At 44.2% G+C, this 14794-nt stretch overlaps 1 protein-coding gene, 2 long non-coding RNA genes and 1 other non-coding gene across 7 annotated transcripts in view; all 4 read right to left on the reverse strand.

Moving 5' to 3' along the window:
• Ddhd1 (DDHD domain containing 1) overlaps positions 1-4114 on the reverse strand; it is a 64973-nt gene extending 60859 nt beyond the window's left edge. For all 4 annotated transcript variants that reach the window (NM_001039106.3, NM_176845.5, NM_001042719.2 and 1 more), the window contains exon 1: positions 3193-4114. In NM_001039106.3, coding sequence (NP_001034195.2) covers positions 3193-3982 — 790 coding nt within the window. In that variant the 5' untranslated portion in view covers positions 3983-4114. The remainder of the gene's footprint in view (positions 1-3192) is intronic.
• On the reverse strand, positions 3932-4024 carry Mir5131 (microRNA 5131). The gene has a single exon (NR_039593.1). It is a non-coding gene; the product is annotated as a microRNA 5131 (primary transcript).
• Positions 4115-7447: 3333 nt separating the features above from the next.
• Gm34360 lies at positions 7448-10406 on the reverse strand. The gene is made up of 2 exons (XR_383395.3): positions 10298-10406; positions 7448-8075 (listed from the first exon to the last, which is right to left on the reverse strand). It is a non-coding gene; the product is annotated as a predicted gene, 34360 (long non-coding RNA).
• Positions 10407-11803: 1397 nt separating this feature from the next.
• Positions 11804-14469, reverse strand: A530076I17Rik. The gene is made up of 2 exons (XR_003951190.1): positions 14387-14469; positions 11804-14250 (listed from the first exon to the last, which is right to left on the reverse strand). It is a non-coding gene; the product is annotated as an RIKEN cDNA A530076I17 gene (long non-coding RNA).
• Positions 14470-14794: the final 325 nt, after the last annotated feature.

Raw genomic sequence — 14794 nt, forward strand, 5'->3', positions numbered from 1 at the left:
GACAAATGCCATTCCCTGTCTGATTGACAGATGCCCCAGTGCTTGAAATACTGTCTATGGATAAAAGGTCAGAAAAACACTGTAAATTAACACCTTTCCTTTACACTGGACAGAGCTAGCTCAGTCTCCATAATGCCAAGAAACAGTGGGTTAAATCAGGCCACAAAACCGAAATGGCCAACAGACAGACAGACATCTAGTACTGTACTAAGGAAGTCTTTATTGATTTTTCTTTTTCTTTAAAAAACCTTTCATTACCCACCATTCAGAGTTTCCCAAAGGGTAAAGGGGGAAATACAATGGGAAAGGTAAAAAACTACACAGGATTGTTAGGTCCCGTCATTAGGGGCAAGGCTGAGACCACCATACTGGGTATATACTCTTCCCCTCAAAAGGTGTGAAAACGTATGAAACTAATTCAAGTAAAGCCACACAAGACATAGACACTTAAGAGGACCCCTGAAAACCTGCTATTGTGTTTGCACACTAGACCAGTGGTTCTAAACCTGTGGGTTGTGACCCATTTGGGGATCAAAGAACCCTTTCACAGCAGTTGCCTGAGACCAACAGAAATGTCAGATATTTACATTACAATTCACAATCTAGCAAATATTACAGTTATGAGGTAGCAGTGACAACAATTTTATGACTGGGGGGGGTCACCACAAATGAAGAACTCTATTAATGGGGTACAGCATTAGGAAGGTTGAGAGCCACTAGATTATAAGGTGCCCTTGAATACCCACAGGACTATATATTGTGAAGAGCTGGTCAGAAAAACTAAAATGAAAACAAAATGGTTGTTATGTGCGAATTAACAACAAGTAATTCATTAGCTATATCTAGCCTCCTAACATTTGCTTTCGGAAAGAACACTGGCGAGGCCCACGTGACCTTCAGGTTTATGTTGTCGCCATCACTGACTTATAACGTATGATGTTCTATTTTCTCATCTCCAACCCAACAGTGCACAGGCACCAATCACACCTGATACAGACTCTCTGGCTGGCTGCGACTCAAAGGATAAAGTCCAAACTCAGCGCTGCACATCCCCTCTGGGCAGTGCTCCTGACAGACTGCCACTTGCCAATCCTCATACAGCCACACTGCTGGGGTGGTCAGATCCAAACCCACATTGGATGCCTGAGCCTCAGAGGTGCAGCCTTCATTCCTTCAACTGCTCTGCAGTTTCACGCCTCTGTATCCTTGGATATGCTGGCCCCAACTGAGAGGAACCCCTTTCTCTAATCCCCGTGCTTCCTCTGACTCCTGCAGACTCAGTCTTACATCCACGGTGGCCTGTGCGTCCCTTTGGATGGGTGAAATACATACGGCACTGTGTTCCCTCACTACTGCTTACTGCATCACTTTCTAGCTGCGTGACCTTGGTCAAGTTCATTAATAACACTGAGGCTACATCCTTGTAGGATGAAAGTCAACATCAATTTGCTCCACAGTGAAAATTACTTTGTGAGCAGAGTAAGGTGTTAAACTTGTCAGTCTAGTGCAAGCACTCTAAGGCTAAGCTAAGGGAGAGACAGCTTTACTCTCCAGCCCCCCTTTCCAGGATGCTCTATGCTCTCACTCCCCTGCTCCCTTTGATATTTATTGTTTTTACTTTATGTGCACTGGTGTTTGGCCTGCATGTATGTCCGTGTGAGGGTGTCAGATCATGGTGTTACAGACAGATGTGAGCTGCCATGGGGAGTATGGGGGCTGGGATTTGAACCAGGGTCTTCTGGAAGAGCCCTCGGTGTTCTTACCTGCTGACCCATCTCTCCAGCCCCTCTGACCTTGCTTTCTGGGTCCACTAAGTTCTGTGTTTTTATCTGCAGGAAAGACCCATGGTGATGTGTGGATCATTTAAAAAGAAATGGGATGGGAAGCCTCTGAAAGACATGGGTTTCCAAACAATGTGCACAGAGGTACTGTGCTAGCACATACAACTACTAAGTCCGTCCTCAGTGAGTTTATAATCAAGAGGTGACCTAACAGAGTCCATATGAGTCTCATCTTTAAAAAACTAACAACCTTTATTGCCTTTATTGTCCTGAAGAGTAGCAAGAAATTTCCTGCTATGCTACCTATACCTGACTTGGAATGTGCTGAATCTGCCATCATAGTTACTTGCACCTAATGCATGCATGCTTTAGCATTATCAGAATCACTGATGCAATTCGGTACCAAGTCATCGAATACCTGCTTTATGAGTACAAAGATAAAGGTGGTGGACTCTGACCAGAAGCTACTAAATAAACCGAAAGGAAGCTAAGCCATCAATACACATAATTAATATAGATCAGAATAAATAATATAAGATGTATAGAGGGCCAAAAGATCAGGAAAAGACATTTGAGTAAGGGCACTGAAGCCCATAAAGTTAATACTGTATGGTACAAATTATTGATGGCCAATAACTTGTTACTACTACATATCATATATATTAATAACTGCTGCATGCCACGTCAGATTATGGATTACCCTTCCTCATTCTGATTTTAAACCTACCCGTGTTGCCTAAAGCATCGTTCAGACCTTTATGACAGTCCCATTTAACAGATGTGAAAACCGAGGTCGTGCAATTTTTCTAGGTTAAGAAGCAAAAGTAAAAATATGTAAAAAGGACCCAAGAGATATGAAAACATTCTATACAGAGGGTACGGACCCACTTCGCACTGCCACTTCCTGCAGTTCTTTCCTCTTGTGCCCAACACATCCACTGTGAATAACACATTGTAACTCTCCTTTCCCGTCAGGGCTTTTCTCTTCTCAGGTTTTAAGCTGAACTGTTGATTCTCATAAAAACACTCAAGCATTTCCACTCACTCCAGGACATGTTATTTAAATCACAGGAGCTTCAGGAGACACGAGACCGAATCAGATATCCAGGTGGACAAAGCCCCTGGTACGGTCAAGAAACTAAAGCTACTGGCTTGGGGATCCGTTCCTGGATACCCTCCAGGGGATGGCAGCAGCACTCTACTCACCCAGGAGGCACAATCCCCGGCGGAATCCTCCCCTCCTGACCCCGCTAGCAGCTTGGGCGCTGCCATCTGCTCTTTTACCCTTCACCTGCCGAGGCACCCCGCGCAACCTGCATCCTAACCCGAGGCAGGCATCGCGGGGGCAACCGAACCCCCAAACGCCGTCCAGCGCGCGCCGAGCCTGGCCCGCCCCTGGCCAGCCACTTACGGTTCCAGTACACCGGGTAGCACTCTCCTTGAGTGACATCCACCTCGTAGAGGCCGCCGCGCACGCACACCGGCTCGATGGTCACCAGCTCCTCCATCTCCGGCTCAGGCCCCGCCGCGCGCGGGCAGAAGCCGCAGGCGCTGTCCTCCTCGTCTTCCTCCCCGAAGCTGGAGCTTGGGCCACACACCCGGTCTCCATCGCGGCCCGCCGCCCGGGCCTGGGCGCCCGTGGTCTGCAGCAGGGTCCGGAAGGCGAGCTCGATGCGCAGAGAGTCGTAGCCGATGAAGGGCTTCCAGGTCTTCTTGTCTTCCTTGTAGAACCAGCGCACCTCCTCGGGGCCCAGCTCCGTCACCACCTCGTAGCGGTGCCGGGCGGCTGCGCCGCCGGGCCGGGCGCGCTTCCTGTCCCCGGGGCCCCCTCCCGCCGCCCCGCCGCCCCCCGAGTTCTGGGCGACGAGCGGCGGCGGAGGCGAAGAAGAGCTGCCGCCGCCCGCGCTCTCGCCCTCGCTGTAGTAGCGCAACGACGAGCCGGACTCGGCCGAGCTGAAGTCGTAGGTCTCGTCGCTGAGGCACGGGTCCAGAGCCAGGTGGCTCAGGTCGTCGGCGCCCGGTGCCAGGTGCAGCGGCTCGGCGCGCAGCAGCGACAGCGGCACGCTGTCGCCCGGCTGGTGCTCGAAGCAGCAGCCGCCGCCGCCGAACACGCCCGCCGCGTCCGAGCCCAGCTCCCAGGCACCGCCGCCGCGGCCGTTACGCTCGGGGCTCCGTGGGGCGCCGCGGCCCGGGTAGTTCATGCCGCCGGCGCTTCCGCCACACGCGCATCCGACGCCGCCGCCCTCTCGGCCCGGACTTTATAATCTTTCAAATCCCGAGCAGGGCAGCAGCTGCGGCCGAGGCGACTCCGCCTCCCCGCCGGCCCCCGGCCGCCGCAGCGCCGTTCCGGGGCCCGCCCCATTGTTACGCAGCCCTGCGTGGGCGGGGCCACAGGGGCCCCGCCCCCAGCCGCGCGCGCCTCCCCGGAAGGCCCGAGGACTCTGCTGGAGCTCCCGTTTGGCGCTAGGCTGTACGTAGTCTTCCGCGCCTGGAAGCGGGGGTCAGACGGGGTCGCGGCGGTCTCGGCATCCGTGGAGCCCCTGCCTCACGACTTTCGACGCAGTGGCTCCGCCCCCTCGCTTCCACGCCCCTGGATGCCAGCCGCAGTGAGGCTCTCGCCCACTCATCTTTACACTTTCGGGTCATGAGCCCCGTGGGTGATTCAGCTGTATGCCCAGAGGGGCCCTGGAAGTTGCTAGCTCACGTTCCTGGCTTTAGGCCTGCTTTCAGCATCCGAAAGACCTGCTCGGTCACCTGGTTTGGCCCTTTCCCAACCTTCAGCCCATTCATACAGAAGGCACCCCACCTCTACGCCTGCTGCTCACCTGGGCACGACCACTCCCACTTACAAAACTGGCGTCCTAGAGTCACTGTGCCAGTTCTTTAGATTGCTTGCCCTCTTGTCCTTATGCTTCCTGTTCTTTCTGTAGTGCAGTAAGGCCTTGGATGGAAACCAAGTCCCTATGTCTTAGTCTTTTCCCACAGTCTGTGCGCATTCGATGTACCTTGGTTATAACTAACTGGTCTTGCCAGCCTTGTGTGGTAGATTATTAGACTGAAAGAGGAAAAAAAAAAAAACAAAAACCTAGGTTCTAAACTCAGCTTTGCCACCTCCAGGCAAGTCACTTAATCTCCTTTATCTATTTGTCTTATTCCTTGCTATAAGTAGGAGATCGTTGCACCGGACGGTCTCTAGTAATTCTATGGCTTTTAAGCCTTCCCAAGTTTGGTTTGGTTTTTGTTTTTAGTATAACTCTGATTCTGTAACTCACTTCCTGGTTTCAGGGAGACACGGAGGCTCTGTTATGTTAGACTTCCAAGACAGAGTAAAGAGAAGACAGAGACCAGAGTCTGACCTCAACAGATGGACAGTTTATTTCAAACAAAGAAGGAAAGACACTCTCCGGAGGGAAATGGGTGTCTTAGAAGGGAGTAAACTAGCTGGGGCCCTTTATAGAGGCAAGTGGGTGGCTTGGAAATGAAATTCTTGCAGCCATAGAGCTATGTGTCGGTCTATGATGTACCTTTCCTGGAATTATCTGTTTTATTAAAAGGCAGTTCATTTTGGGGAACAGGCTGCCCCAGCAGAGATTATTTGGACTGTGGCTGACTGATGAGTTTGGTCAAGGTCAGCTGTAACTTCATAGAAATCCTGTTTTATAGCTGAGGCACTCTGTCACCTCAGACCATTCTCTTAAATTGAAAAAAAAATTCATTTTATAAACCCATCCTATCTTGAGAAAACAATCTCCAATCTTGCTCTTACTTCAAGAACAGACAGTCTTCACTGTTAATGTTTACTTTGTGGAAACAGGTCAGTAGGGCAAGTTGTCTTGCTCTCAGGATGTAACCTGTCAGAGAGCCTTCAAAGTCATTATTTCAATCAGGCTCATCTCTGTTGTGCCCTGTGCTTTTGGAGGGATCTGTTGGAAGGCCCTGCTTTCTATGGGCAGATGATACTGTTGCAATTCATGATAAATAGAGGAACATGGGTGGTATTTTCTACCATAACGACTGGATTGGCTGGATAATCTTGCTCAGTGAGCAGTCTGTCCACTTGTACATTACAGCCCCACTAACAAAGCATCTGCATTTCTGCATCCCAAATTCTTTCCCAATGTCTCTATTAATAGTATGCAGAGTAAGAAATTGAGTATGAACTTTGAACTGTGTTTTATTCATGGAGGCATTGATCCACACTGTTCTGATAGTTACCCATGTACAGACACTTCTGTATGCTTCCGATGCCAAAGAGAACCAGGATCCTCTAGCTTAGGAGATGCTATATTAAAGTGTAATTAAAAGTGGTAGATACAGTGTCAAGTCTCAAACCCTGGGACAAATGGCTACGGTGCCTATTAATATCAAAGCAGACCTGACCTCCAGGTTCTCCCAGCATCCCTTAGTCCCTGCCTGTTACAGGATATGGCTGGCATACCCTGTCTTCTACCCCAGAACTCTCCAGCCCAGGGGCCAGGCTGCCCTTACCCAGGTGCCTCTTCCCTGTATAATCCAGCCATTTTGTACTTTAGTACATTTGCCTCTTTTGTACTTTTGACCTCTTAGCTACAGCACCCAGTTCTTCTCTCTCCCCCACACAGCCCTGCTCAGTCTGGTCACCTGGTCCTCTGGACTCTACCAGATGTCTTTGTCTTATAGATATGTGAGAGAGCATAGATATGTGGGAGAGCGGAGCCATAGACATGCTCTCCCACATATCTATAATAAACTTCCTCCTCCACCATATCTAAGAGCAGCCATGTCCTTTCCTTTCCCTCCCTCCCTTCCTCCCTCCTTCCCTTCCTTCCTACCTACCTTCCTTCCTTCCTTCCTTTTTAATCAAGACATTTAAAATGTCTTCCCATTTCTTGGCAGGATGTAGTCCAAGTATTTCCATGCTAATAATCAGTTGTGGTTTTGTTTTGTTTGCTTTTTTTTAGCAGTTTTTTTTAAAAAAGATTTATTTATTTATTATATTTATGTACACTGTAGCTGTCTTCAGACACTCCAGAATAGGGCTTCAGATCTTGTTCCAGATGGTTATGAGCTACCATGTGGTTGCTGGGATTTGAATTCAGGACCTTCAGAAGAGCAGTCAGTGCTCTTAACTGCTGAGCCATCTCTCCAACCTTTTTTTTTAAAGCAGTTTTAACTCTTAAAGATGACATCATTTTTATCAAAGAATATCGTTGTTCTTTTCTTTTTGTTGTCTGTTTTGTCATTTGGTTTTAGAGATGGGAGTTTCTCTGTGCAGCTCTGGCTGTCCTGGAACTCAATTTGTAGACTGGATGGCCTTAAACTCAGAGATCTGCCTGCCTCTGACTCCCAAATGCTAGGATTAAAGGCCATCACCGTCATTTTCTGTTTTACAAATGATACTTTACTTTGTACTGAATGAACGTTTTTATCATTTGTATGCTAATGCAGGCCACCCAGCTAGGTAACATATTTTTTCTTGAAATAGATGTTGGTTTCTCAGTATCATTCAAGTGGCAAGAAAAAGGTGTTTGATGCTCTCTCCTGACCCCAGAGTGCAGCAGGGAGAAGAGATACCACTGGATATTTGTGGGAATTGAGACTGCTGCTTCCCCTTAGATCTAGGACAGCTTGCACTGGGCAAGAGACTGACAGTGAGGAGAAGACATTTGAAGATAGCAGATTGCGTATGACTGCATGCATTTATTTCCTTTTTATTCTCTAACCACAGCAAGGCAAAGGTTTTGACGCTGCTCTTCTCAACTCTCAATTCTGCTTTAAAAGGCCTTCCTTATCTAAGGTTTCCTGCTGGAATCTTGAATTTCTTTCAGATAGGTTCCTCTCAGGTGGATAATGGGTCTGGCATGCCTTCCATTCCTTACCAGCAAGAACAGGAGTCAAGTAGACCTTCGGTCCTGTACATCATTAATACACTAATGGATACAGCTCTTTCTGCCGAGCATTATGCAACACATCCTATTGCATTTTAATAATTACCCAACCAGGCCTCTTTCACATAAGGAAATCGGGCATGATTGATTCAAACGTCTGGCATTTGTGAGTCTGTGAGAGCCAGGTGGTTTTAAATCCAAGCCGAGGGAGCCTCAGCAGGGGAGAGAACAACTGGCCTTTTCCCATCTACTACTAAAGAAAAACAGCCCAGTGCCAACAGTTCCTCCTAACACCTCCCTTCCCATGATGCTCCTGGCTGGGGTTATCTGGCAAGAAAGACCACCTTCCTTTTGCTGCCTCTCAGAAGTTATATGGCTCCATTTCTTGTCAACCTTGTTTCTCCTTTTCACTTTAATCTGCTTTCACCTGTAGAAAATATGAGAATAGCCTGACGTCAGATCACTTATTTTGAGTTAATACCCTGCACTCACATTTGAAATGGCTACATCCAGACGTATGACATGACGTGTGCAATCTGCTGTATCTCTGTTTAATAAGCCGGCTACATTTGAACTTTACTGTTTAATTTTTGGACTGGCATTTCTCCATTTTTTTAAAGTGGAGGTGCATTTTAGGACACTGACCAAATACAGCCACATTCTAGATTTAAACAGAGAAGTTGCAGACACACCAGGTGTTCCCCTAAGTTCAAAGGCTTCTCTGCTAGTCTCTACAGCAGTGTTTCTCAACCTGCAAGTCACAACTCCTTTAGGGGTCACATATCAGACATTTACATTGCAATGCATAACAGCAGCAAAATTACAGCTATGAAGTGGCAACGAAAATAACGTTATGGTCAGGGGTCACCACAAGATGAAGAACTGTATTAAAGGGTCGCAGCAATAGGAAGGCTGAGAGCCACTGCTCCACAGTGAAGGACTTGAAGCCCAGGTATCTCCCAATAAACACACAATGGTGGAACTGGAGAGATGGCTCAGCTCAACCCTTAAGACCATTTGCTGCTCTTTCAGATGCTGGGTCACACCCACCTGTAACTCCAGTTCTCGGGAATCCAATGCCCCCTTCAGCCCTCAGTGTGTATGTTCACACAGAAAAACACAAATACAAATACAATTATCTTTGAAAATGCTCAAACTGAAGACGAGCAGACATAGTGGCACCTTGTTAATTCTGAAGAGGAATGTGGCTGTGAGGTGAGGGTGTGTGTGGTGCTACACAGAGCTGTGGGGCGCTGCACAGAACTGCATGGAACTGCAAAGAACCATTCTCTCCAAACACAGATCGACAGAGAAAACCAAACTATAGGTGAAGTGACCTGGTAACACATAGTGAATAAAGTGATTCATCCTTCCATCTAGCCATTCAACAGATATTTGTGTAGTGCTTCTGTTTATATATGTGTGTGTGTGTATGTATATGTATGTATATATACATATATATGTATAACTCAAATGTGAAATTCTGAAATGCATTTATTCACAAAATTTGTTAAAGGGCTATCCACAGAACTATAAACCTCACAAAAATACTTCAAACACCATAAAACAAAACAGAAACTTCAGTTGTATTGAAGATATATATATATATACACACACATATATAGATAGATATAGATATGTGTGTGTGTATATATAAAACAGAAATACAAATTAATACAATATTTGATGTATATATAGCATGAGATCTACAAATTACTCGTTGGCTCTCCTTTTTAATACAGAAAAGGAAGATTTGGTAAAGCCTTGTCCTTTCAATATTAAACATGAATTAGACCTTAGTTGAAAGTCTGCAGATGTGTTTGATAGCTTCTGTTGTGCTGTGGGGTTGTTTTTTTCCCTTTCTACCTCACCCCAGAGGTCAATGATTTTAAAAGTATATAATATGTGACTCGTGAGCCTTTCATAAAGAGAAAGTAACATAATATTGTGCTGAGAGAGATTAAACCTGTATATTCTGATTTTCAATAAACACGGAATGGATCATATGTTCTGATGGGATGTCTAGCGGGAACACTCTGAGTCATTTGCTGAGATTTCACATTGCAGAACACAGTTGCTGTTTTTACAGCTACTGCTTGAGGAAGTAAGTTTATCTGTATGTCAAGATTTAAAATCTTGGGGAATGCCAGGGCCAAGAAGTGGGAGTGAGTGGGTAGGGGAGCAGGTCTCGGGGAGGGTATAGGGGACTTTTTGGGATAGCATTTGAAATGTAAATGAAGAAAATAATAAAAAAAATTTTTAAAAAAGATTTAAAATCTTAAGGTTGCAACCTGAGCAAAATAGTCTAGGCTTACAAACCTGTAAAGCCATGTCTCTCCTATTGGCTTCTGAACAGTACTGTATAGACGTGAGGAGATAAATTATAGAGGTTATATGATGGGGGAGTGGTCAGGATGCAGAGTTCTCTAAAAACTTAAAGGTTCAACAACCTGTATTTTAAATATAGGAAGTGGGAGGTAGTGGCCTACATTTCAAACCTACATTTGAAACACACCGGGCCATTGTCTTTTAAGGTTAGAACTTGCAGTTGAAACTAAGTCTTAATTATCAAGTGTTTACAGTTCTCCAGAGGATTAGGAGGGATGTCACTCTCCCAGGGTAAGAATTATAAACTCGGATCAGTCATACCTCTACTTAGCCATCTTCATCATTTTCTGTTTGTAGAACGGAGTGTCCAAGACCAAATAATTTCCAAAGGAAGACATTTATTTTGACTCAGACTTCTAAAAAAAAAAAAAAAAAAAAAGGAAAGTCCAGCAACGTGGTACCAGGGTTTTCTCAGTTTCTGGTGCTGACCTCAGGTCATGGAAAGGGAAGCTGCGCTTCAGGAAGGACCATGTGTCTAGGAGAGGCGGCGAGGAGGTGGCGTGCGCACTCGTTTGGTCCGGATTAATGGTAAACTGGAATCTATGTCAGTTGTGGCCTGATGACCTCTTAAAGGTCCCACTGCCTGTCTTCTCATTTTGAGAACTCAAGGCATTCTACTAAAGAGTAAAGCCTCAAGGTGAGTTTTAGTGAGAAAAAGAGATACATTGAAACTGTCACATAAAGTTGGAAGCGAGAAACCACAAATAATGGTGACACAGTTTGAAGGATGGAGTAGAGGACAGCTTATCCATTTGGGGGACTGCTATTAGAAATTTCTGCAAGCTGCGTGGCTTGAAACATCACCTTACTTCCTTGTGGTTCTAGGGACTAGAAATTCCAAATGAAGGCTCCACCAGGGCTGGTTCCTCACAGAAGCTGTTCCGCATCGTGTCTAGTTTCCGGTGGTTGAAACACTGCACGTGCAGTTTGCATTGCTTGTTTCACAGCTGCGTTCCTCCAGGCTGGGCCGCTGCTCTCACATGGTCTATTGTGTTAACATTTTTAAATTATATTTTTATTTTTTGTGTATGTGGGAGTGGAGCATGGATATGCTATATAAAGCATGTGTGGAGGTCACAGGGCAACTTGAGAGAGTTAGTTTTCTCCTCCCACCATGTGGGTCCTGGGGATAGAAGTCAGGTCAAAGGTTTACAGCAAGTACCATTAGCTGCTGAGCCATCTCACTGAATCTCTCTTCTCACAAGGACCTCAGTCATTGGGTTCAGGGCTACTTCTAATATGACATCATCTTAGGCAATTACATCTACAAGACTGTTTTCAAATAAAGTACCATGCTGAGTTTCCAGGTGGATATGATTTTGTGTGTGTGTGGGGGGGGGATGGGTGGGAGAAGGAAGGGACACATTCACCCAGTTGCAAGCAGTAGATGTACATTTGCAAGGACTAGTCACTGGCGGGAATTTTGCTTTGGGAACTTTTATACGTAAATGAGAATGGTACAATATAACTATCATGAGCACATGTAGAAGTCCACATTCTAACTACCGAGCAGAATGAAGTAGTAAGATTTTGTAGGGCTTCACTACATGGCAGGTAGCAAACCTATCCAAAAACAGAGGTAACATTTGCCAGGACAGTTCAGAAAAGGTGCCTTCCACCCATTTACCCGTCTTGCCCAGTGGTTTGTTCATTTCACTTCTCCAGATAATAGTGTGATTTATAAACATATACTTAAAGCAAAACACTGAAGAATTTTGGAAAAAGGAAGAAATTAAGATTAGAAAAATAAGTAAAAAAACACATATATTGAATGAAGTCCTATATATTCAGAAATAGACATCGGCTACAGTTTTGTTCTGAGTTTTTAAGCATATTAGTCATAATTCATAATTATGATTCATAGCTCCATAAAATGAAATAATTGTTTCCTGGTGGTGGTTTTTAATGTGTTAACAAGGATATGAAGCATTATTCATTGCAAAGGGAAATGCTACTTTTTTTCCTTGAAATTTTAGATACATTGTTTTGTATAGTCTTATCTGTAATTTCTCAGAGTAATCACGTTTTTTCTGTCCAACACGGGGGAGGGGAGAGGGCTGGGAGAGAGACCTTCCTAAGCCATAGTAATGTAGACATAGGTTACTAGACAAATGATTTGACGAGGTTTGTCTCTGTTTCAAAAACATAACAGAAAGATATTAAAATATATATACTGTAGTAAGAATGTAGTAAGAAGGGGCTGGAGAGATGGCTCAATGGTTAAGACTTCTTCCAGAGGTCCTGAGCTCAATTCCCAGCAATCACATGGTGGCTCACGACCATCTGTAATGGGATCCAATTCTCTTTTCTGATGTGTCTGAAGACAGCTACAGTGTACTCATATGCATAAAATAAATAATTATTTTTTTAAAAAGAATGTAGTAAGATACAATGTATCAAAGCAAATATTTTGACATAAGAATGAAAAAGGAACATGTAAATAACCCATTGTACAGCTATCCATACATTAACAGCTATCCATACAGTAACAGTTATCCATACATTAACAGTTAAGAAGGGTAGACTTACTGGCTCAGAAACTTGAAAATGGCAAGCTATAAAACAGTAACCTACGATTTTATTGTTACAATAAAACAACTGCACAGTATATATGTAAATTTATACACATACATATATAACATACATGTTACATACATAGTCAAGAGTATTTCTACACCTTTCTTTTTGTAGATGTAGATCACTGTAAAATTCTGAAAGAATCATTTCCAAAAGTACCCACATTCTTATTCTGGATATTGGGGAGTAAGTAAAGGTTGACTTTAGGTTTTACATTATTTGAAATTTATATGACAAACATACACTGTATGGTATTTGTATCATTAAAATAGCTTTCAAAATAAGTAAAGCCAAATGAAATATAATATTTTAAAATACGATTTAAGCCTATATGTTTTAAAGATCGATTTTCTTGAAGAAGTCTCCTGATATGACCATGAGAATAAGCATATTTGAATAAAATTATTATCAACAGATATCATAAAAATCCCATGTACACTGCAAACAGATGCAAGGTCTGTGACCTGTGCACTTGGACTCAACATCCAGCACAGGGCTGATATACTTGCCTTTCTTTGTAAAGGTGGGTATTATTAAATGCAAAGTGAGACAGCATACATGGACCCTTTGGTGGTGGCTCCCGTGACTGTCATCTGTCATAGTTGGTAGCAGGCACATCATGCAAAGGGAGTCTTTCCTATGTTGCAACATTTTTCTGCTTTAGCCCTTGATTTTCCTCTGTCTGAAGTCCTACAGAGTAGAGCCAACGGTCCTCAGCTGATAAAGGACCTTGCTTGTTTTCATTTCACTCCAGCCTTGTGATTTCTTAGTTGCAAAACCGTCTTCTCAGAACTCTTGGCCAATCCCCATGGAGGTCAGGGGAAGGAACCCAACTTCTCTGTCCTGGAAGGGCCTGAAAAAGCCCACACACACACCCTTTTTTTTTTTTCTAGAGCTGTTCACAAGTTCTTTTTTGTTCCTTCTTTTTGGAAAGGCCATGGGCATGAATTTCAGCTCACAGGGAGTCCTTGTTGTAAGTCTGCACTCTGCACAATTCAATACTATGGAGCGTCCTGGTGCCCTTGTCCCTGTCCATGGGGTTCTGGGAACTAAACTTTAGCACATTTTTCAGTAAGCTTAGGGATATTCCTTAGGGGACCTATAGTTCTTTGGACCATACAAATTTATCAAATATCATGAAAGCCCCATTAGATCAAAATCAATGTTAATTGGGTAAGTCCAACTTTCTGGGAGTTTTCTAAGTTGATAACTTAGTAACTCTAAGCCAGAAAGGTGAACTCTGAAATTCATTATTATTTGAAAGAAGGATAAATATGCAATTAGAACGTGCTTGTTAGGGTTAATTTTGCTGTGATGAAACACCAGGACCAGAAGCAATGTGGGAAGGAAAGGGCTTATTTGACTTACACTAGCTTGTGTGAAGCTGACATAAAATTAGCCAGCACAACTGACTTCTTGTCAACTTGGCACACAAACATATCACTCTTAAGCTACAACCTTTCCTTTATTGTTTATCCCAAAGATCACACATTAATATAAACATCCTAAGATAAACATTTTACGGACTTAGAACATCTTTACAAATTCAAATACTTAAAATTCAATCTTTAAAAAAAAAGTCTCTATTAAAATCCAAAAATCTCTTCAAAAGTTCAAAGTTGTTCAACTGTGGCCTCCTGTAAAATAAAAAATAAGTTAACTTCTTCCTTACTTCAAGAGAGAAGAACCAGGGCATAGTTACAGTCTGAACAAAGCAACCCCACACGCTAACATTGTAAATAACTCGGTGTCCAAATTCTGGGATTCACTCACCATCTTCTGGGCTTCTCCAAGGGGCTTGGGTCACTTCTCCAGCTCCATCCCGTGCAGCACACACAGCTTGCCATCTAGGCTCCAGCTGGCTCTATTCCACAGCTGCTGCTGTTCTTGGAGGTCATCCCATGGTACTGACATTTCCAAAATCCTAGGCTCTCTTGATGTAACTGGGCTGCACTTTCACAAATAGCTTCTAATGGCTTCATTAGAGCAGCCCAGGGAGCACAGATCAATGAGATCATGAAAGGCCTGAATGCTAGACCAGTCGGTGTCAATATAACACAGTCATCTCCCTGGATCTGTGAGCCAACCAACCATTGGCTGAAAATGGGAAAAGCGATTATTTGGTACTGAATAGAGACTATCCATAATCCCTAACCACCACAATGGAACAACAATTTACAT

This window comes from Mus musculus, chromosome 14 (genome assembly GCF_000001635.26).
Source record: "Mus musculus strain C57BL/6J chromosome 14, GRCm38.p6 C57BL/6J".
Classification (NCBI taxonomy): domain Eukaryota; kingdom Metazoa; phylum Chordata; class Mammalia; order Rodentia; family Muridae; genus Mus; species Mus musculus.